This window comes from Rhamphochromis longiceps, linkage group LG9, assembly GCF_057381845.1.
Source record: "Rhamphochromis longiceps isolate RC_006_pf linkage group LG9, R_longiceps_female_GT1.1, whole genome shotgun sequence".
Taxonomy (NCBI): Eukaryota; Metazoa; Chordata; class Actinopteri; order Cichliformes; family Cichlidae; genus Rhamphochromis; species Rhamphochromis longiceps.
In genome coordinates, this window is record NC_140565.1 from 20,358,530 (window position 1) to 20,381,453 (window position 22,924).

General features: G+C 43.1%; 1 protein-coding gene across 7 annotated transcripts in view; it reads left to right on the plus strand.

Annotated features, from left to right (window-relative positions):
* Positions 1 to 22,924, plus strand: part of atp8a2 (ATPase phospholipid transporting 8A2) — a 58,018-nt gene that overhangs the window by 28,269 nt on the left and 6,825 nt on the right. For all 7 annotated transcript variants that reach the window (XM_085418727.1, XM_085418721.1, XM_085418722.1 and 4 more), the window contains 11 exons: positions 8,199 to 8,371; positions 14,114 to 14,297; positions 15,514 to 15,624; positions 16,890 to 16,964; positions 17,328 to 17,450; positions 17,890 to 17,968; positions 18,043 to 18,104; positions 18,591 to 18,647; positions 20,011 to 20,118; positions 21,770 to 21,858; positions 22,035 to 22,139. In XM_085418727.1, coding sequence (XP_085274853.1) covers positions 8,199 to 8,371; positions 14,114 to 14,297; positions 15,514 to 15,624; positions 16,890 to 16,964; positions 17,328 to 17,450; positions 17,890 to 17,968; positions 18,043 to 18,104; positions 18,591 to 18,647; positions 20,011 to 20,118; positions 21,770 to 21,858; positions 22,035 to 22,139 — 1,166 coding nt within the window. The remainder of the gene's footprint in view (positions 1 to 8,198; positions 8,372 to 14,113; positions 14,298 to 15,513; positions 15,625 to 16,889; positions 16,965 to 17,327; positions 17,451 to 17,889; positions 17,969 to 18,042; positions 18,105 to 18,590; positions 18,648 to 20,010; positions 20,119 to 21,769; positions 21,859 to 22,034; positions 22,140 to 22,924) is intronic.

A 22,924-nucleotide genomic window follows, 5' to 3' on the forward strand; every position in this document is an offset into this window, starting at 1 on the left:
ATGCTATATTGTAGTATTTCTGCTCAATCATACTATTTCTACTATATTATATTTTTCTTTCTAAATATAGCATTTCTGCTATATAATTGTATTTCTGCTATGTTATAATATTTGTGCTAAACCAGAGTATTTGTGCTGTATCATAGTATTTCTGCCAAATTATAATATTTGTGCTAAAACATAGTCTTAATTTAAAATTACAATATTCATAGTTCATCACAGTGTCTCTGGTAAATCACAGTATTTCTGCTATGTTGTACTATTTTTCTAAATCATAGTGTTTCTGTAATGCTTAAGTTTTTTTGTCTAAATATATTCTTTCTGTTATCTTATACTATTTCTCCTAAATTCTTGTATTTTTGAGAAGTTATGTTTCTGGTAAGTTACAATATTTCTGCTAAGTTCTGCTATGCTATTGTATTTCTGCCAAGTATTATGTTTCCTCTAAGATATTGCAGTTCTGCTAAGTTATTCCATTTTAGCAAAGTTCCTTTGCTTCTGCAAAGTTTTTACAATTTCTGCAACTTTTCAGCTTTTTCAGCTACTTTTTGCATACAGCTTCAGCTTTAAAGCATCCACACTGCATTTTCGCAGGAAATGCAAATTTTTCTAGTTGGATTTGTCTCCGGCATGATCCCTCCATAATATGGTTTACTGATCTGAATGGATTTTATTGTTGGTGACGATTATGAATTTAAGTGTAAAGCTGTGCACTTTTAATTGTTTTGGATTCTTGCATTATGCTGAATTGTAAAGCTCTGACTGGTAAAGTTTACTCTGTCAAAATTAGCAAAGTGATGTCTGAAAGCTCTTAGATTTGGGGAACTGCTGGTCAGATAACATGCAGGCCACTTAGATGCTAAATCAATTGAATTTGATGGGGTAAGCATTTAACGTTAAGGTAACGAGGGTACTCTACACTGGGAATTGCCTATTAGGACACAAGGGTGAAAACTAATCTTAGCGCTGTAAGCGGATCAATCCTAAACTGGTTTGTAAAATATATTTTAGCAGACTGTCTCCCACGCTGATCGTGTACAGTTTCAAGCCTGATGGGTTTGTGGTACTCCATCTCAGAACTGAACTTTCACTTGGACTAAATGTAATTATCAAAAGGTTTTTTAGGGCTAGGAAAATTGGAAATTAGTGCAGAGATTTCTTAAAACATGTGCATTTATACATGGAAATATAGTATATAAAGGAAGGAGTTTGTACAGTTCTAACAAGCTTAAAGGTTAATATTTGGTGTGACCACCTTAATTTTTCAACACAGTCTGAACTCTCTTAAACAGCTTTCTTGTAAATTCTTTAAGTAGTCTTCAGGAATAGTTCTCCAGGCTTCTTGAAGGACATTCAAAGCTCTTCTTCAGATGTTGGCTGCCTTTCGTTCTGTTTTCTGTCAAGATGATCCCACACTGCTTTAATATTGCTGAGGTCTCTGCTCTGGGGAGGCCGATCTATGGCTACATACTGACGATGATTCAAACCAAAAAGCTTTAAATTTGGATTAATCACTCCGTAAGAACATTTTTGCATTTTAATGATCAAGGAACTGGCCTCACAGCCCATTGTTCATTCAGTGGGCTGGTTTCAGTCATTGTGCAAATGTAATGTTTATAGGATTGGGGAAACCTGTAAGTCAGCTGAGACCGAAGAAGTCCAGATTAAGAGAATCAACCTTCTGCCACTCTGTAAGACCCGTTGCAACTGATTTTCAGTGGAATTTTAAGCCCAACTTCCTTATAAAATTGCTCTACACAAATAATGAATAGGCTGAGGTAGGCTCAGTATCATCTAAGTTAAAGGTTCATTTTATGTGGGGCTGCAGGTCAGAAAAGAAAACTTTGTATTCATACAGAAGTTAAATTTTTCTATACATGAGAGTTAAATAAAATCACATTGCAGCTAAAACTAAGGAGAAAAAGTCTGATATAAACACGTAAGCAGCCACTGGATATTTTTCAAAGTAAAACCTGAAACATGCCAGGAAGTGATCTTTAATATGATTCAGTGTTTTTCTTTTGATAATAAATTAAAACAACTTAGCAGGAAATCTATTTTTAAGCTTCAAAGTTTGGCCTCCGTTCACTTTAATGGGGACAATTCACCCTGCTGATGTGTCCTTGAGCAAGATTTCAAATGTTCACCAGCTCTAGGGAGGCTCTTCTGTAGTTTGTTCCAACTTTCTTGTGCAGCAGGGTCAGGACAAAAGGCAGAATCTCATAAGTCTGAGTTTAAAAAAAGAAAAAGATACTGTTTTGATTCAGATGGACTTGTTTGTTGGTTGAACAAACACATTTCATTTGGCTGCAGGTCAAAAATGCAACTTACACACATAGGCAGGAAGAGTCACAGCTGGCTGACGTGAAACATAAATGAAGCGCCACGCGTAGCGATATAAAATATGCCTTCAAGCTTGCGGTGTTTGCAGGACGGACGCACTTTAAAGTGGTTGTAAATGCAACGCAGCAAAAAAACGACACAGGATGACATCCCTTTGTCATCGCTGTTTACTCATCCCGTAAACATCGAATTAATCTTCACATGTTTGCAAGACGAGAAACATGCGAGTGCGCGCGCTGATGACAGTCGTGCCTTCTTATCGGGACAGCCTCAGAGAGCTCTGGTCGTGAATGACGCAGATGAAAGCACCGCCGTCTTCGGCGACACTTCTCTGACACTTAAAATAACTCAAAAGTGCGACTTGGACATGAGTGAATGCAGAAGCTGTGTCACTTGTTCTCTTTTTTTTTTTTAAAGTCTCACGTCTTTCACACCCTCTCTTATCCGTAGGCAGGATGATCTTTGCAGTGGATCTAGGCCAGCAGATGCGACACCCTCTCCTCTCCCCTTCTTCCCCACCGAGCCCCGTTCTCCGTTTCGTCTGCTTCGCGCTGCTGCCTCCACATCTGTCAGCGCTCTCTCTTCGCACAGGATTTGACCACACACCCTGTGTGATTTTGTAACAGCAAATATGTGTGTGTGTGTTTTAGACAGAGAGTCAAGAAGAGCGGCAAAATCTGTGTCCATCTTTGCGCAAACATGAGAGTGTGTTTATTGTGCTTTATGTATGATATAGACAATCTGGAAGCGACCGGAGGACGAGACTTAGAAAAAAAAAGAGGGGGCGAGGAGTTTGGCTTGAACCATGTGAGGGCGATGAGTGAGTGGTAACGCGATCTCCTTTTGGTCCTCCTCCTCATCAAAACAAACCCTGTGAGCAATGCCTCCTGGGTAAACGGTTTGCGAGCACTGAAGCTGTGACAAGCGCCATCTGTCACCTTAAAATCACATGCCACACACACACAGCCTGACACACATCTTTGCCCTGGCTGTTTCTGTGCAGTCATTAGAGAAGTCTCGTTCTTATTACCTCCATACATCTGACTTTGAATCCACACACATACTTTGCACAGTCTACCCAAGAAGCAGTGGCACATGTTGCCCTCATCACCTTGTTAGTCCTGAACATAAATTTCATCCAGCTTTCCCACAATCCCCAGGCCCTCGTCACACTGCCCGCAGTACAACTCCTAAACAAACAACACCTGTCTTCTGCTCATTCATCATTTTTATGCACGCGTGCAAATGCAGACACGCACATTTTGTTGTGCCTCAACTTGCATTCTCTGTCGTTCCGACATTTCTTTTAAATGTTTTTTACATTTTTCAAGGTTGTAGAAGTTTTTAAACAGCAGGCGCCTTTTTGTTAAAGCCTAACATGTGTTCCCGTGTGCTTCCAGCTCCAGCAGCAGAGGATGTGGATGTTTGCACAGATGCACAATATGATAATTAAACAGTGTATTAAATCTTACCGGTGACAGACTGTGCACTGCAAAAACGAGCACATCCTTCTCCGCCTTCTTTTCACTCAGCGGCTCTCTGTGTTTGAGTTTTCCCCTGCGTCTGCTTCACACTCCTCGCCTTCTGTCTTTCCTTCTTTCCTTGTATTTTTTTTTAAACTTCTTCTCTCTTTAGTCGCCTTTGTTTTGTATATTTTACACTCGAAGGACATTTATCATGACGGGGCGAGTGATTACGCCATCTTTGGAGTAGGTGGCCTGGAATGAATCAAATTCAAGCGTCCTCCTTGCGTTCATTTATATAAAGGGAGAGACGTGCACGTTTGTTTCTGCGTGCGCTGTCTGCGGTAAAGTGTGCAATAAGGGAAGGAGACCTGCGATATCTCAAACCGCCTCTATGATCCTGCTCATTTTGCGATCCAAATATAAACCTGATAAAATTCCACGCAGAAGGGCCTGTGAGCATAGTGTGCAAAGAGTGTGTGCATGGAGTGTGTGTGTGTTTAGAGGTTAGAGAGTGTCTGGTTTCTTCCAGACCAGATGCATATGAAAAATAAACATTTAGTTTGGAATCTAAAATGCTTGCTAATGAGATCTGTCATTTTGCAAGTGGTGCAATCAAAGAATTACACTTTTTTTCCTCCAGGGTCTCCAAAGATAGAACATTTTAGCGTGAGAAATAGAGAAACTACAACATATTGCATTATTTTTCCTCCAGGATTTTTTCTTTCCTTTGGGAAAGTGTTAGAAGATTGTCTTAACACAAAAACAGCTCAAAAGGATCCATAACAATGTTTAGTCAGGAAGAAAACATTTTTATTGTAGTTTTCTGTTCTGGAAACGGATACTTTTTAGCTTTAGGAGCTAGCTACTGTACCTTAGTCGCCTTTTTAAACTTCTACGACTCTTTGCAGGACCTGTCTGCTCATTATGTCCTGTTTTAACTGCCAGTGAAATGTTGGCTAAACTTGCTGTGACAAGTCAATGTGCTGTACTAGTAACGCTTAACACCCCCACCCCACCACCTCCCATCCCTCCCACCTTCATGATCTGATACTTAATCTGGTTAAGGCAATGATAAATGTCAGATACGGTGTATAATCTGGATGTTTTTGCTTCCACTAAGTAAACTGGAACATGAATGAGAAAATGTAGACTGTCTCCAAACACATTCGATCGTGTCATGTTGAGGAAATCCTCAAAAATCAAACCCACAAACCGTTCTGCAAGACGTCATTGGTTGGTGTTTTACTTTGCATTGTGCCTGTCCACCCCTGGCTCAGAATGGACCTCGTGCAGTAAGCATGATCCATATGTACAGCAAAGGCAGTGAGTCTGATAGTGATATCTGATTAGACAGAAATCTGTGCAATTTATATCTAATATAGCTACAGAACTGTGCAAACGTTTTGAGGGGTGGCTCAGGGAGAGGGAACAGGAGAGACGTGCAGTGATTTATTGAAACATGCAAACATACATGGAAACACAGTATATAAGGCAACTAGAGGTTGTACAATTCTAATGAGCTTGAAAGTCGATATTTGCTATGACCACCTTTATTTTCCAACGCAGCCTGAACTGTCTTTGGAAGCTTTCTCGTCATTTCTTCATGTAGACTTCAGGAATAGTTCTCCAGGTTTTTTAAAGGAGCTTCAAAGCTCTGCTTTGGATTTTGGCTGCCTTTTGTTTTCTGTCAAGATGATCCAACACTGCTTCAATAATGCTGAGTTCTGGGGAGGCCGATCCATGACTGATAGTGTTTCACTGTGTTTTTTTATATCAAGGCATGGTTTAACTGCATTGGCAGTGTGTTTGGGATCATTAAAATGAAGTTGTTGTAGATCAGATGTTTTCCAGATGATATTATATGGTAGATCAAATTCTGATGGTAGTTTTCTGTGTTCGTAACTTCAGTAGTTTTTAATAAGATCTCCATCACCACTGGCTAAAATACAGTCTTCTTCGTGGCCTGTAAACACACACTGTTGTACTGTCCTGACCTGTGAATCACCTTGTTTGTTTAAAAATGCTATTTTGTGCCTGTCAAAGTGTGTTATTTTGTTATTTTTCAGAGATTCAAAGAAAGAAATTGGAACAAATGTGCAGACAGAACACTGGTTCATCCCTTGAGTTGGGTGTCTTTTTTTATGGTTGAGTGATTCACAGGTCAGCGGTCAGTGTTAAGTGGCTTAAACAAACTAAAACGATTCCCAAGAAAATGATTAGGTTCTGGACTGAAAGTGAGTGAAAAAGCAGCCAGTGTCCAAAGAAAAACATGGCAGGAGAGCTGTTGCTCAAGACCACTTCATAAAATTCCATCCGAGATCCTTGGAAGCAAAACGTAAAGAAATGAGGGAGTGGCTCAAGATTTTTTCCACAGTGCTGTAATTAGTCACTTTTTTTCATCAGAAACAGACATTGTTGACTTTTTAAAATAAAAATAAATGACTGTTGTGCTTTTTTTAATAACAGTAATAAATTATTTTAATATAACATTAGAAGTAGGGAGAGGGGGTTTACTTCCTGTCCTCATGCTGTGATGAGCTGAGGGAAACGTTTTTGTCCAGTCTCCATCTCTCACACACACACTGCATGCGTACACGTGCCTACATGCAATCATATACTCTCATGCATGCATACACATGGTTTTCTCCCCTAAAAACAAGATGCAAAGACACAGCCAGACACACACGAGAGCCACCTTTTAGATTCAGAACTCAGACAACCTATAATCTCCTTTAATCCTTTCATTATGCTTTTGTTTTCCTTTCCCCCTGTTTGGGGAAAAAAAAAAAGGTGAATGCAAACAGGAATTCCGGCATACAAAGAAAAACACACAGCCTCAGGCTGAGAAAACAAGAGCAGGGAATTTTTGGGGAGAGGAGGGACGCTTGTGTGCCGAGGGTACGCATGTGTGCATCGCTATTTGGTGAGAAGAAGAGAGGCGGCATTGTTCAGATGATTGCGTTACATGCATGTATATGTGAGCGTGTTATCTGCGTCGTCTCTAGCGCATGCTGATCAGTGGACAGAGGGGTCGTCTCTCTGTCAGTCACGGGATCCTCTGAGGTCAGACGGGTGCCAATAACCCGCTGCGAAGGCCCGAGCGGATTCTTACCGGCGCCAAATCTTCAAGTGTTTGCGCACTTTTGTGTCTAGAGTTTTTGTCTTGTGTAGCAGCTCGCCATGTATTCAGCTCTATTACTCATGTTTCCACAAACACTTCTTGTTATAGGTCATTTCATTTTACGTCATTCCTCGTTTATTACGGGAATAATCTGAATTCCACATGTAAAACTACCAAAACTGTCCCCAGGTAGAGCTAGCGAGCTGTTTGCTCCACTTGATGGATAAAACATTCAAGCTCCATCTGTTTAACGCTGGAGTGGTTTTGATTGGCTTTCCGCTTTTCCGAGTCCACCTGGCAAAATCCTGAATGTAAAACAAGTCGCCACAAAGTCAGAGCTGCGACTCTGATTTGTCTTAGCCGTCTCTGTTTGTTGGATGATTATGGATTCATTTCTCACCGGTTATCAGCTTCTATTTGGAAGCTAAAGGCGCAGTTAACAATAGGATGTGTGCGTGTGGTGGCGAGCAGGAAGGCTTGTAGCACGTCTGCCTCTCCACATGGAATTCATTACATCCCGGTGGGATGTTTATTTTCTCTATTAATCCCTGTTCCTCTATTATCAAGAGCTCCATCAAAACTGCCCCAAACTACTGGCCTGCAGGCGAGCTGGCATTAACACAAACACATGTACACATACATGTGAATGATGCATTTAGCCCCGTCTCGACATTAGTTTACCTCATCTGTCTTTGTTACCTTTTCCCCTCTTGTTATGTGCCTCTCTCTCTCTCTTTCTCTCTCTCTTTTGTTGCTGCTTTGTGAGGAGAAGCTTTAGGATTTAATTACACGATGAAAATGCCTCCAGGACTTCATACCATCAGCATGTAGTGATGAAGTCTAGAGCAACTGTGAACTTTATATTGGCGTTGTTAATTGTTTGGTGTACACAGAAGCAAATAGTTTCTCCAGATGAAAGCGAACTGCGCGACCAGCGCATGCAGCGTATGTCTTCAATTTACTGCCAGCGGTTTTGACCTTTCAACAAATTGGTCTCTGTGTTTTTTGATGTGTGCGATTTACATTTTTTTACTACTTTGCGAAGCCACAAAAACGTAAAAAACCTGGAAATGCGGTTGTTTGAAAGCTCTGCGGCAAGATCGCGTAACACCGAGTCTGATTTAGAGCTATTACTGGTTATGGCGCAGATAAAGATCCAAGATGTTTGGCGATTAGTAGTGAGTTCATGGTTACAGGGTAGCTATGAGTTAGTTGCTGACTTTAATGGCAAACTCAGTCCTCCCTTCTGTGTGTTTGTCCTCTTGCAGGCTACTCGTGACACGCTGACAGCTCACTGCTCTTCCCTCGGCGAGTCTCTGAAGAAGGAAAACGAGCTGGCGTTGATCATCGATGGCCAGACATTGAAATACGCCCTGTCCTTTGAGCTCCGCCAGGCCTTCCTTGATTTGGCATTGTCCTGCAAAGCCGTCATCTGCTGCCGGTAGGGAAAGCTCATTTATCAAATGCATATACATATACACACAGGTATTATTGGTTATCTGCAATTACTCATAAATGCCTGAAGTAATTTACAAATAGAATCACAGGTTGAGCAGGTATTCATCTCTAAATGCAGCAGCCTGTGTTTGACTCCAGGCCTGTGTATCTTTCCCCAATCTCTCCCTGTCTCTGCTTCACTGCCCAATCTAACAAAGAGAAAAAGCCCAAAGAAATAATCAAAGAAATGGAAAGCGAAATGCCAGATTGTCTTTGTTTAAATCATAGAAAAAATGGGTTTCTCATAAAAAGGGCATGATCGCTGATAATCCTGTTGAAACGTGTGTTTCAACAGCGCTTTGTCCGTAACACTTTGGACAAAGTTTACAAATTACTCTGCAAAAAGTCATTTTTTTTCTGTGAGGAAAACAATGACGCTCTGTACCAAACTGTTTTACAGATACACAACGTGATTGTGCTGCTGTGGGAAAGTCCCAGTGTGAGAATGAAAAATGAAAGCTTTTCCACAAACTTATATTTGCTTTAATGCAAAATTTCTACCTGAAGTCTTTGGTTTTCTTTATTTCAATACCTCTACTCAGCTGGGGTAAAATATGTAGACTATCCAAACACAAAGGCAGCAACAAAAGAAAAAAACTAAATATAAAGACAGGCTTCTACCTCATTATCTTTTCTACTTAGACACAACTAGTGTTGCATTGCCTAGTGTGGAAATGTGAATCAGTCTGAATGCATCTGGCCACAGCTGAACAGACAGAAAAATGTAAACACACTACAGCGTGCAGAGACGTCAATCATCGTGCTGCAGCCGGCTGATATTAAACAGCTGTGATTGGCCTGGCCTGGCCTGGCCTGGCCTGGCACGGCACGGGCACGGTCGAGTGAAAATCTGTTTAAGCAGGCCAGACGCTTTGTGCCAGAGATGTTAAAACACGTGCTCGCAGATTTATTTGGTTCCCAGGGTCGATACCTGTGTGAACACAGCTGTTCCTCCTCAGGTGATTTCTGAGGCTGCGTGCTGTAAAGACACATTAATCTGTGACGTTTTAAATGCCCAAACAGCTCCTTTGAATTTGTGAACTTCATTAGAACAATCATCTGAAAGAAAAAAAATATACACAAGCACTTAAGAAAAAGATCCACTTCACACAGGCGGGTTTTTAAGTTGTGGATAAAGTGTCCATGTGGAGGACTTCATTACCTGCACATGTGCCAGTTTGCAAAGGTTACCGGTTGCCCACAGACAGCAAATGAATGAGGACGATAAAGGCCTGTCCTGTTGCACAGCAGGGACGATGTAATACACTAGGCTGCTTGGAAATGTCAAAGTCATGACTCACTTACTGCCGGTACCCCTGGAATGGGCACCAACACACACACAGACACACACCTAGTCATGACCGTTATATATTTCCATTGATACAAAGTGTGGTCTGTTCAATGAATGTTTACAGCATGTTCCCTTTTTTGGGTATGTTTCACTCAGCAGCAGCAGCTGTGATGTTTAAAAAAAGAGTTTCCACTCGTCTTTTTGTCTCTCTGCATGTGTGTGTGTGAGTGCAGACGTGCGTGCGCGTGTGAGCATGTGTTAGTCGGGAGGCACGTAATTGACTCTTCCTTGCACTTACAAGCCATATCCGGACTCAGGTCTCACAGGCCTTGCAAACAGCCTCAAGCTTCCTTTCCTGCATCCTTTACTTGCTATACCCTTGCCTCTCTCCCTGCATCTCTCTCTACCTTCCTCCCTCCCTCGTTCGGTTTCTCAACTCCTTCCTCCTCTGGCTAAGACATGTTAAACGTTAGCAGACTAGACTGAACAGCATCATAATTAGTTTAAGCACATCTGCTGAGCCCTTGTCTGGTTTTAAAACACATTTGAATAAGCAGGCCCTCTTTGAAAACAGCTGCACTGAAAATATATTATAATTTATCCAAAAACTGCAAAGAAATGACTGATTCTGATCAATATTTGGGTGTTGTTAGGTTTTGTTTTTTTAACAAAACAAAAAACATGGTAGGTTTGCCAACTGTTTTGGTGTAATAGTGTCTAATTTCAAGGTTCCTGGATATCACAAAAACAACATAGATTAGAAAACGTTCAAAGGCAAAAACGCAGCTCACTTTGTCCTGTTTTGTTGTCTTGTAATCTTACCATGACGCCATTTATCTTATGTCCCCTTGGGAGGTCCTATGCTGAGAACCAATACTCCTTTAATGAGTGGTTACGGTGAGGTTGCTGCACCGAGTGCCATAGCTTTGACGTTAAAGAGCCGGATTGTCAGTTAGTTGTTTCTCACCTAATGTATGTGTGCGATGTTTCACCACGCGGGAATGCGTGCGCGTCTCAGGGGCCCGAGGAGCCGAGCGCACTCATACGCTTGGGTTCCCGACTCCACTGCGCGTTTGTTTATAGGAGGACTCGGTGGCTGCTTATTTTCTGCTCAGTTCCACCGTGAAGAGCGCTGGGAGCCTTTTATCTCCCCCGACTTCACTTTACACAATCGCAGACACTGTTAGCGGTGTTTAGGGGAAAGGTAGAGTGAGACAGAGAGCGCGACGAGGAGAGATTTGCGGTTTGAGGCCAAGAGACGCAAAGGCGGACTTGTGCGCACACACACACACACACACTTCGGATGCAGAAACAGGAAAAAACAAAGAGCAGAGGTTGATCCCATCATTCAGCAGTAGCTCTCTTTGAGGTTTCCCCCCTCAAATGTCCTGTGGTGCAGGGTGTGAGGCGTGTGTGTGCGCTGGTCTGATTTTTGCTTCTTAAGCATGCCAAGCAGACCTCCCGGTTCTGTGATTCCAGCTCGACTGGGACATGCTCTTTACATATTCACAGAGGACAGACCGTCTTTATGACCTGCAGACCTCAGCCGGATGCGTGCATGCACGCGCACGTAATTTCATTTTCCCATACCCTTATAAAAGCATCATATTTTGCTCTGCTTCCATGTGATGGCTCATACAGCTGCACATAACTTCATTTTTCTAATATGATTACTGCAGCACTGATGAATGAGGTGGTGAGTCACTGCTTGTGCTGAGCTCCCAGGAGTGAGGCCTGTTCGTACCATACAAACAGTCATTGTGAGGGTGACTCCTCCTCTTTCTAGGAAAAGTATTGGGCACACTTTTAAGTCCAGTGTTGATTCTCAAATTCCCATCACCTAATGCATCACAGAGGCTCAGGTAATAACTATAATCAGTGAAATGTAATATAAATATTTAATAACTGGATTTGGACTAATCTCTTGTAATGCAGCCAGTAGCTACTTTCTGCTGCCTGATAACTCTCAAAGCCACTTTTTAACTCCAAGTGAGGATGATTTATTGGATGAATCTGTACTTAAAAAGTGCCACGTTTTTTATAAAAAACACAAACATCCTGTCTTAAGATGCTGTACGATGTTTTTGTTTCATACTGTACTGTAGGGAGTGGCTTTAATCCCAGCCCCAGTATCACTTTTCTCCCACGTCTCGTCCTTTGGAGACATATTTGCTTTCACCGTACGACATGCAGGTAGTAATGACAAGACTCGTGTAAGCAGCGTGCATGTGAACGGCACGCAGTGGGAATGCCTCCTCATACGAAGCAGGTTTTGCAAACAGAAGACAAATTCAGTCTTAGCTGCTGTGTCCAGAATGCAAGCACTGAAAATGTAAACAGTGTGTGTGTGGGGCTGGATTGCTTTCCCACACAATCTCCGTCAAAGCTCGCCAGCCATGAGGCACGCTCTGTCCCTCGTTACACCGTCTTGCTAGTATTGAATTCTTTAAATGGCCCAGAAAAAAGAAACTCCTCTTACATATCTAAATGCATAATTCACCACGTATATTAAGTCCTGGCATAACCAGTACCCCACCAGAAACGAAGGAATATCGTATTTCTCTGACTTTAAACGGGAAAACTGCATCAGAACAGCAGCTGAATATATGTTTATAAAACTGAACTGTTACTTGTGTTTTTCTTAGAATATCCCACTTTAAATTAGCTAAAGATAATAATTTCCTCTAAACATTCTAATAATCACGTTCTAATAGAAATCTTTAGGCTTATTATACAACATCCATCATTCACCCTCATCACCACTTTTTTTCCACATTTAAGTGCTTTTTCTATCTGACATTCGCACACATTCATACTACACATAACATAAATACTTTATTGACCCCTGCAAGGGTAATTACTCTGCTACTGCAGCAGGTTAAAGATTAACAGTAGTCAACAATAAAAAACCGACACAGTTAAAGTAAAAGTGACACAGGCGGATAGTAAGAGCCTGAGACTGAGAGAAATACAACATTTGATATGTAGAACGGTGATTAAATTTATTTTATTAAAATAAAATGATGTTAAGTTAAAGTAAAAAAAGAAGAGTGAGACTGTAAAAGAGAGTAGTGCAAATTGCAGTAATAAATAATATGTGCGCTATAAATCTGAGAAACAGCTGCAAGAAGGTTTAATACAGAAATATATGTGTGTGGAATCGAATGCCCGACAAGTGTGCTCACCTGTCACAGAAAGGAGAGTTATTGTACAGTTTCACAGAGAACTGCAGGAATGATTTCCTGAGGCGTTGTTTCGGCAGCTGTGCTGAATAAAGTCTGAGGGAGAAGGAGCTCTGCTACCTGGAGCGGGTGAGGTAGACTGTCCATGATGGAGAGCAGTTTGTTCAGCGACCTCCTGTCCGTCACTCACTCAAAGGCCTCCTGATTCTGGAAACTGATGTTCCCAGCCTTGTGAATGAGTTTTTTGATCCTGCTGGCACCGATGCTACCGCAGACTGGTAGAAGATCTCCCAACATCTTTCTTCACACATTAATAGATCTGAGCTTTGTCAGTATCCTCATCTTCTTCAGCGGGTTAAATTCACATGCTAGTTTGTGCTTTCTGATTTAAAGCGTTCACAGTTTCTTTCACTGGTAGGGAAAACAAATGATTACTAGGGGTAAAAACAAAACAAAAAAACCCCCCATCAGATCCCAAAGTTTTTTATTAAAGCCAAACAGAAATCCAGCACAACAGAAGGAAAATTAGCCACGGCCCTGGATGGGGCTTCTTCTTATTTGTCTGCAGATGAATTACACGGCACCATAAAATTTGACAAAATATACCCATCTCTTTAGCAAATGCAGCATGACACTTATCCACTCTCTGTGGCCCTGAGGGAGGCGTCTGTAATCGGATCTCTGCACGTCTCCATTGTCACTGAGGAGACAGAACCGGTTGTAGACTGAGGATCAGTGATACAGGTCAAGAGGGTGGAGTACTGCTGGAAGCTCCCTGCACACACACACACACACACACACACACACACACACACACACACACACACACACTTTGCAGTGCTGTGTTTACTGCACTTTAACAGGTATTAGGAAACAATGATTCACTGTGCTGCTAATAAGATGTGGGGTAACTTGCTTTTGATCTGTTTATACAAATGTGCACTTACATGGGTTTGTGCATGTCTGTGTGTGTGTGTGTGTGTGTGTGTGTGTGTGTGTGTGTGTGTGTGTGTTTCAGCCTCTCATCCATCTCTTTCTTCTTCCCTTCCAACTGTTTCCCAACCTGTGCTTCCCAGGCTTTATTCTTCTTACGCAGTGGCTCGCTTCTTTGCTTTCTCCTCAAAACACACTTTAATCTTTCCATCGCCCTGCCTCCAGTTTCCTCCAACACATTTAATATCGCCTCTTTTTTTTTTTCTTGTTGCGTCTGCAGGGTGTCTCCGCTGCAGAAGTCTGAGATCGTGGATATGGTGAAGAAACACGTGAAAGCCATCACGCTGGCGATCGGCGACGGCGCGAACGACGTGGGGATGATTCAGACGGCTCACGTTGGAGTGGGGATCAGCGGCAACGAGGGCATGCAGGCCACCAACTCCTCCGACTACTCCATCGCACAGGTGGGTAGAAACGTAGCGCGGAGACAAACAGACGTGCACGGCTAGGTTCTTATGAAAATGTTTACAGGCTTTACTCGAACACAGATAAGGAAGGGACGCTCGTTCGGCTTGAAACCCCTGCAAAGGGACAGGCGCTGACTGCTGACCTGCTCACCGTTCAGCTCGTGTTGATCTTTAACCTTCCCTCAGGGGACAGCTGACTTACACGGATCTGTGTAGGATCATGTTATCGATCCGAACGCTGCTCATCACAAACATCTGCGTCCTAAAATAAAACCTAGTCAAACTATGAGCTGAAATTCCTCTTTTTTTCTGTTTTTGATGCTTTTTCATTTCAGAGAAGGTTTCATTGTCTACTTGTATGCACATTGTTTAGCCCTGTAAAGTTTTATTTGTATCATATTTGCTACATACAACATTTTATTTATTTATTGTGCAATTCATGTAAGTTTTTCATGGAGGAAAAAAATCACTGTTGATGTCGCAGTCTTAAAACCTTACAAAAACTCTAAAGGAATGCTAGAGGAAGGCATAATTATCTGTTATTATACTTTTAATTATTTGCTTAAAATTGTCAAGAAGGAGTTGAAGCTATGGAGGGTAGTTCAGTTTTAAAGGATTGTGAAAATAGCTCTCATGGTCGGTGTGATTGCTCTAAAAGTTGCACTTATATTCATTTGAAATTGGACCCTTTTGTGTTGATATTTTGTAGCGTATGATCTGGATCTGGTTCTGTTCACCCACTCGTACTTTACTGCGATTGTTTATGCCAGCAGCTGTTACAATAAGTGCCACCCTCCTGGCTAAGAGAGAGCTTTAATCTCAGTGAGACTTTAACCTGCATAAATTCAGGCTTTCCTAGATATAATTCCCCAAATCTCTCTTTTGTGTAAATAAAACCTCTGTTATGTGTATCCGTTGTTCCCTTTGAAGGATGAAAAAAATCTCTCTCTGTGTCCTAGTTACTCTGGAGTCTTCTTTGTATCTGTATCTCTCACACAGACACATTCTGCCACTTTCACTGTCTGCGTTGCCTGTCTCTTTGCTTATCTTTATCAGCAGGCCTCCTCTTGCCTCAGCTTTCCTTTCTCCCGGTCGCATTCTTGATACATACCCTGTGCTCCATTACTGCCTCAAGTTTTTGCTTTCTAGCCTTTTGTTTTCCCTCCGAGTGATTGACCGAGTGTCTGTCTTTGTCTCCTCTCTGATTCGGTAGTTCTCCTACTTGGAGAAGCTTCTGCTGGTCCACGGGGCGTGGAGCTATAACCGCGTCACAAAGTGCATCCTCTACTGTTTCTACAAGAATGTGGTCCTCTACATAATAGAGGTAAGAGCGTCGCCACCACACCCTGTCTCTTTTACACACACACAGTTACATTAACAGAGACATTTTGCAGCTGTTTGTCGACACGGCTGACAGTGATGGACGAGGTGCCCTTCTGGTGTCTGCTTTCTGTCCTGCTTGCGTTTGCGAACACACACAAACACACACACTTAAAAAACTGTGTAGCACTGACGAGACCTTGGCTCCAAAGGTCGACTGTTGTCTCTCTGTGTGTGTACTTGTATTGCTCATGAAGTTGGGACACGTATCTATTTGCACAGTCACATAGCTGGGGCCTCAGGGCCTTTTGAGGACAGAAAATCCTAATAAATCATTAAATTTCACAAGGAAGACTTGGTTTAAGGGTTGAAAGGTGTAGTTGTTGTTATAGTAAAAGTCTTAAGGAAATGAACTTAAATCAGTTTGTTGTCATCAGAAGTGAAACATGACTGCGTTTGCGTGTGAGTGATGAAGGGGCTGCTATGAGGGGTATTTGACAGCTGTGCTCTCTCCAACCCCTCTTACCCCTCTGTCTGACATTAAGGATGCCAGCAGGTGCAGGTCCTCATGTAGCCCACGGTCCCACTCACACCACCACTCTGTGTGTGCGTTTGTGTGTTTCCACAATTATCTCACATAGCTGGCTTCCAGCAGAGCTCTTTAGGCCAAAGGTTATAGACTGTCTCTGTCCACTTAGTGGAGACAGCATAGGGGGATGGTGCGTGTGTGTGTGTGTGTGTGTGTATAAGAGAGAGGTTTTTGTGTATCAGGCCTCACCCTTAGGCTGTATTCTCCACTGTATGCCCCAGGAATGCCACAACTCCCACCAGCGGCCCCAAACATTTTCTTTATCTGTCCACAGATCTGCCTGTGTCTGCTGTCGGTGTGTGTGTTTGTGTGTGTGTGTGTGTGTGTGTGTGTGTGTGTGTATTAAAGAGCTAATGAGGGTTTACCCGAGGCGCATTCAGTTACAGTGTTTCGGTGAATTAGCTGAAATTGATTTTGAGGTCCAGACAAAACCGGCATTAAGAGGGGGTTTTAATGCTTGTTAGCGGCAAAGCAAGTTTAACTGTTGTACGAGGATTTTTATTATATGCATATAAAGACATGCTGTTGCCATCTGAATAATTAAGTCTTAAAAAAGGACGTTTTTCTAACACCACTACCTCATTTTGTCATTTTCCCCCTGCTGCTTTTACCTCGAGGACCTCCCTAAGGCAGTTTTACCCTTCACTATTGTTCCTCTCATCCCTCTCTTTGTGTCCCAGCTCTGGTTTGCCTTTGTGAACGGGTTCTCTGGCCAGATCCTCTTTGAACGCTGGTGCATAGGCCTCTACAACGTGGTGAGTATCCACCCTTCACTATCTGACAATTTTCCATTACCCCACTCACCCTCCTTCGCTGTTACACTTTCCACTTGCTGGATATCGATTGTTATCTTTCACTCTATCTCTCAGTATGAGTAGCACTCTGCTTTGTCTTCTCCTCACAGCTCTTTTGGTTTGAAAGTGTATGCATGTGTTCTGGTGACTGCGAATTACTTCAGGGGAAATGCAGAGCACTTTTACTTACAAAGCAGGTGTTGTGTGCAGAGGTGAAGCCGTTTTGATGCTCATAGTCTGATATAAATAAAGAATATGTGCAGGCACTGTATTTGTCATTAAGCGTTTTAAAGGCTGCGCATGTGTGACCTCTGTGTGCTGCAGATATTTACCGCTCTGCCTCCGTTCACTCTGGGGATATTTGACCGGCCGTGCAGCCAGCAGAACATGCTCCGCTTCCCGCAGCTCTACCGAATAACCCAGAATGCCGAGGGCTTCAACACCAAAGTACGTGCGCAGATGTTCGCAGACACACACGCACATTTAGATCTGTCCTTTTGGCTTCAGGATTCGATGAGTGATGCCAGCTGTTTGTTTGGGACTTTGGCAAGTAAACAAGGGGGGGGCTATGGAGTCTGGGATGTTTCCATTGCAAACCATAATGAGATTCATAATGCGAGAATAAGGAAGTCTTTCATTTTACAGGGTACACCAGCAGCTTAACCTACTCTGTGTGCGTGTGTGTGTGTACCAGAGCTCACTTTTGATGGCACTAGAACAGTGGGAGTTGTGTGCTCTTGTGAGGAATTGCTGTTTTTGTATGTTTAGAAGTTTAGGGGGATGGAGCATTTATGTGTTTTGGCATTAATTTATACTGACTTGTTTTCCACTGTCCCTCTCCTCCACCTCCACCTCCTCTCTTTCTGTGTCCTTCTCCTTCTTTCAGGTGTTCTGGGGACACTGCATCAATGCACTGATTCATTCAATTATTCTCTTTTGGTTTCCACTCAAAATGTTAGAGCACGGTAAGTAAGCCTGCCCAGATCATCCTTCTGCAAGCGATGAGTTTGGTTTGCTGACACTCGCATGCTCTCCGCAGACTCTCCCTTCAGTAACGGTCAGGGAAACGACTACCTGTTTGCAGGAAACATGGTCTACACAGTAAGTGTCGTACTGGAAATTTATATCTGTCTGCTTTTGTTTTGATTTCTGCTTTTTGGCGCAGATTTGTGCTTTTTTTTTTTTCACCTGCACAGTGTTTGTGTACACAGCACAGTGTTGCTGCTTCCTCAGAGCCCTTATGAGTCTCCAGTCAATCTAGTCCCGTCTAGCCAGCCTGTCTCCCCTGACATTCGTCCGTCTATTTTCTCTTTTCGCTTCGGCGTCACACACTCTCTATCATTTTACTCCCTTGGAGTCTCATGTGGATGTCGGTGGTGTTTATTTGTTGTGTGTGTGTGTGGACTGCGAGGGATTGTGGGACTCCAGAGTATTTTAACAGACATTGCTGAGTTTACTGTATAACATTATTGTTTATTATCTCCACAGTCGCCAGTCAACTAATCCTGTTTCTGTTTTTTTTTATTTGCCCACCCGCTCCTCTGTGCGTGTGTGTGTGTGTGTGTGTGTGTGTGTGTGTGCGTGCAGTATGTGGTCGTTACAGTGTGTCTGAAAGCTGGAATGGAGACCACAGCTTGGACCAGGGTAGGAGCATTAACACACTCTTAATACACCACACAACATGTGCTGTATTTTACTCCAGTGTTGACAAATAAAGGGGAGGGTTGGGGTAGGGTGGGGTACTCTGTGAGCCTTTCAGTGTAAGTTTTCCATACGACCTGGTCTAAATGCTTCATAGTCAGGAAAAGCATGGCAGAAGATGTGGTCTACCTTGATGTTGTGGTGGAGGTTTCTCAAACTGCAGTTGCTTGCACCTTTTCTTCCAACTAGTTCCTCTGCAGCTTTTTCCTTTACTCGGTTTTTCAGATGTAGCCGTTTAAAAAAACAAACAAAAAGGTCTGGAAAGTGCCATATCTTGACAAAGAAATCACTACTAAGCATTCAACTCAAGCAGAGATACTTAACTGCGGAGCAGCTGCAAGAACAGCCAAATGTGCTTGAAGACGTTCAGCTTGTAAGCAACAAATGGAGCTCAGGCCGTGCATAGTTCATCAGAAATCTGATACATGATGCATACCTGAAAGATGCATTATGCCTTTCAGTTGATCCGTCTACTGAAGCCTCATCAGAAGCGGTCTCAGTGGAAGCGTGGCTGTCGAGCAATTCTTAGCTGGAATACCAATGAAATACGGCAGTGATGATGCAAAACAAAGTAAGGTCTTGCCATTCGTGAGACATTAACTGATTTACTTCACAGGTCACTGACAGGCAGGGTGGTGAAAGGGACTGATAATAGTCGTGTTAACGTGATTTAAAAAAATAATCCTGCTGTTGATCGTCAAAATATACCAGCTGTCATAAGAAAATGCAGCAGCTCGTGACATTACACAGCAGTATTCTACACAGGCAAAACTTGGAGCACTGCTCCAAAGACTGCTCCTGAACTCTGCCTTAGTAAATAGAGATAAAACAAAGGAAAGAAACAAGTGGGCTTAAAGAGGGGAAATTCTGAAAAAAGACATAGAGAAAGCTGAGCATGTGGCTTCAACTTTCAGTTCTAAAATAACAGCAGCCAAAGTGGAGATGGAGTTTAGGATAACAGCAGCTCCAGCCATGACAGCCACATCGTTTGCTTTCTTTTTTTCCTGTGGTTGGAGAGGAAGGAGAGACTGGCAGGATGGACAGAAAGGGACTGACACCTCTGTCCATTCAGCTGTCCGCACAACAGTGTGGCGGTAATGAAGCCCGGGTCCCACTGGAATTCACACAGAGTCCCCTTACAGTGGATCACACACAGGGAAAGGAGGGAGGGGAAGGTTGTCTATATTGGGATGAGCTGTATATAAAGCATTTGACCTCATGCTGTCTCTCTTTTCTCTCTCTTAATCTCTCCTTAACTCTCGCCGTCCTTCTTTCTTCTCTCTATCTCCCCGTCTCTCTATTGTAGTTCTCCCACCTGGCGGTATGGGGAAGCATGGTGCTCTGGATCGTCTTCTTCGGTGTCTACTCCGCCATCTGGCCCACCATCCCTATTGCTCCTGACATGCTGGGCCAGGCAAGTCTCTCGCCATAAACACGCGTCATTCATTTTTATAACAAGGTGCAATGGTGGAGGTTAGAAAAAGGCCCTTCCTACTACATCTCTTCTCTGCAAAATCACCTGCCCCTCCCTTCCGTTTTGGTTGCTGTTACATGGCGCCTAAAAGACTCACCTCTTGGGTGTTCCACGGCGACACTGCTGGGCCCCCCTGGCTTCTCACACCTGCTGCGTGTCACCCGAGCTCCAGTCTTTTACTGCCCTCTGTGGAGGTGTTGACTCAACAGGGTGGGCCGCTGCCGCTGCTGGTGGTGGTGATGAGGGTCCAGTGGGGGGTGATGTGATGTGTGGGACCCCTTAATTAAGAGACTCATTTTAGAGTCTGGGCATGAAGGCATGGGTGAGATGAGGTGCCCCGCTGAGTGGCAGGGGAAGGGAATAGAGCCTTCTCAACTCCCCGCAGCCCATTAATTCAATTTGTGTCAGAAATCAGGAATGCGGTCAAATATCTCTGCAGCTGCTCAGCCTAACTGGGGAATGGTCAAAGACAGCCCCCCCACCCAACTGCACTATTGCCTCTCTTATTTCCCTCGCTCGCTCTATCTATATTTCGATCTGTCCATGTGGGACACAGGATGAAAAAAAGAGTTGTGTACGTCTGCTCAGAATAGCTAGGTGTGACATGTGTGTCCAGATCCATGTAGCGGCTCAGACCAACAGTCTGTTTCTATGGATATAACAAAGCAGAGAAATTCATGTTTTCATGCCTGCATCCTCGCCGTCCACAGAGATTATGTGATATACTGTGAGTCTTTGTGTGGAGGCATTTGTCACAGACAGAAACGCTGATTATGTGTGAGTCCATTTGGATCGTCCGTGCCTTGGTTGGGATTCCAGCTGCTCTCTGATTCATTTTCCCAGTTTATCATCTTTCTGTGGGAACCCAAATCGTCCTTACAAATGCAAAAACAAGACGCGGGAAACATGTGATACGGGCAATAAAGTATTCGAAGCTAAAAAGGACACAGTGCATGCGATTTTGACACCTAGAGACAAAGACGTGCAAAGCAAAACACAAGCTCGTGCAGTGAGATAACCGAAGCGGAGAGAAACTGCAGGGATTTACCAAAACGAGTGAGGACAGGCAACAAACGATGCAGTCACTAATAATGAAAGGAAGTTGTGAAAGAGTGAGATTGGAGGGAATCAGAGGAGTAAGAGTTGTGTGGGAGTAAGTATCAGAGAGACATACAGGCTGACAAATGGAGTAGTCAGATGCGTGATTAATCCTGGGAGACAGAGTAAGAAGGGAGGCAAAGGTCACTGAGGGTGGACTGGATAGACAGGTAGTGGGTGGAGGGGTGGGACGCCAGCATCTCTGCCACTTAGCACGTTCACACAGCTTCTGTGATGTTGTTTGAGTTGTAGTTAAAAGCGGTGAGAAAGCTGTTAAATATTTCTGCCTAACATTCGAGATGTTCAACTTTGGCTAACTCCCTTTATGCTCTTTATGACTTTTGAGTCACATTTCCTTCAGCCGTTACCGTATGCGTCCTCCCCCTCTCCTCCACCTCCACCCGTGTGCTCGCTGCTGAGAAAAATGACTTAATGCTCAACGTGGATTCATATATGAGTGGAAATAAATGGGCCCTGTGTGTTGTCACCTCAGGCTGGCAAGGTGATGCAGTGCTGGCACTTCTGGCTGGGCCTGGTCTTGGTGCCTGCTGCGTGTTTACTCAAAGACTTCGCTTGGACGGCGTAAGTAGTATCCGTTTAATATAAATACTTGGGGAATCCATACAGACGTTATTCAACTTAACTGAAGCGTTTACATAACCCGTACTGAGCACTTCTTACAATGAATTACACGTGTCTACGAGGTGAAACGCTCAGTTTCCTTCATTGGGCTGGTGAGCTTTTTTTCTGCCGTGCAGCGCACGCCGCTCTGTGAGGAAGTCTCTTCTCGAGGAGGTGCAGGAGCTGGAGGCGCGGTCCGTTGACCCAGGCGCAGCTGTCCTTAGAGATGCCAGCAGCCGCAGGTATTGAAACGCTACAAAGCATCTTGGGATATCACATCATACATATACATCTTTTTATCATCAAGTAGATTTTTCAAAAATTTAATATGTCCTGTGCTACCATGTCCCAAATGTCTGCAGTTTTAATAACGGCCTGCTAGTGTCTTTATTATATTTTTATGTGTGAAAATAAACTATTTCTGTCCCCCCTGTGGCAACGTCCACAGGGCTGAGGCCAAGGCTGATGTCCCGTAGAGCCAGAACTGCTCACAGAGGTAGTTTCTGGGTTTGCACTGTCCCACTGTGTGACCTGTGACCTCAAATGACCTGTGTGCCCCATTGCAAGCTGCTTTGGAGTGACTCCTGCTTGTTTTCCATTAACCAAGTTCACATCTCCCTCTCTTTGTATCTTTTAATGTTGTATTGTTCTCACTTTTTTTTTCTCTCCTTATTTCTTTAAATGCGATCGTTCTTTTTCTTCATAGGTGGACCAATTTAAACTGCTGTACTGATCTGGTGTGTTTAACGTTTGCCTGTAGCTTCAAAGGCTGTGACTTAGTGTTGTGCTCAGTATTGCATTAGAATAAAGATCTTTGGCTAATTTTGAGGGAAATTATACAAATTATAGATTCAGTACACGACCACTTTTCCAAAATCATTGGGATGCTGGTTAAAATGTAAATGAACTAACAAAAAGCAGGGAGTTGAAAATCATTTAAAGTCTGTATTTCACTGGAAACTGTAAAAATAACATTGAAACAGAGACATTTAAATATTTTTGAATTTGATGCCAACAAAATGATTTA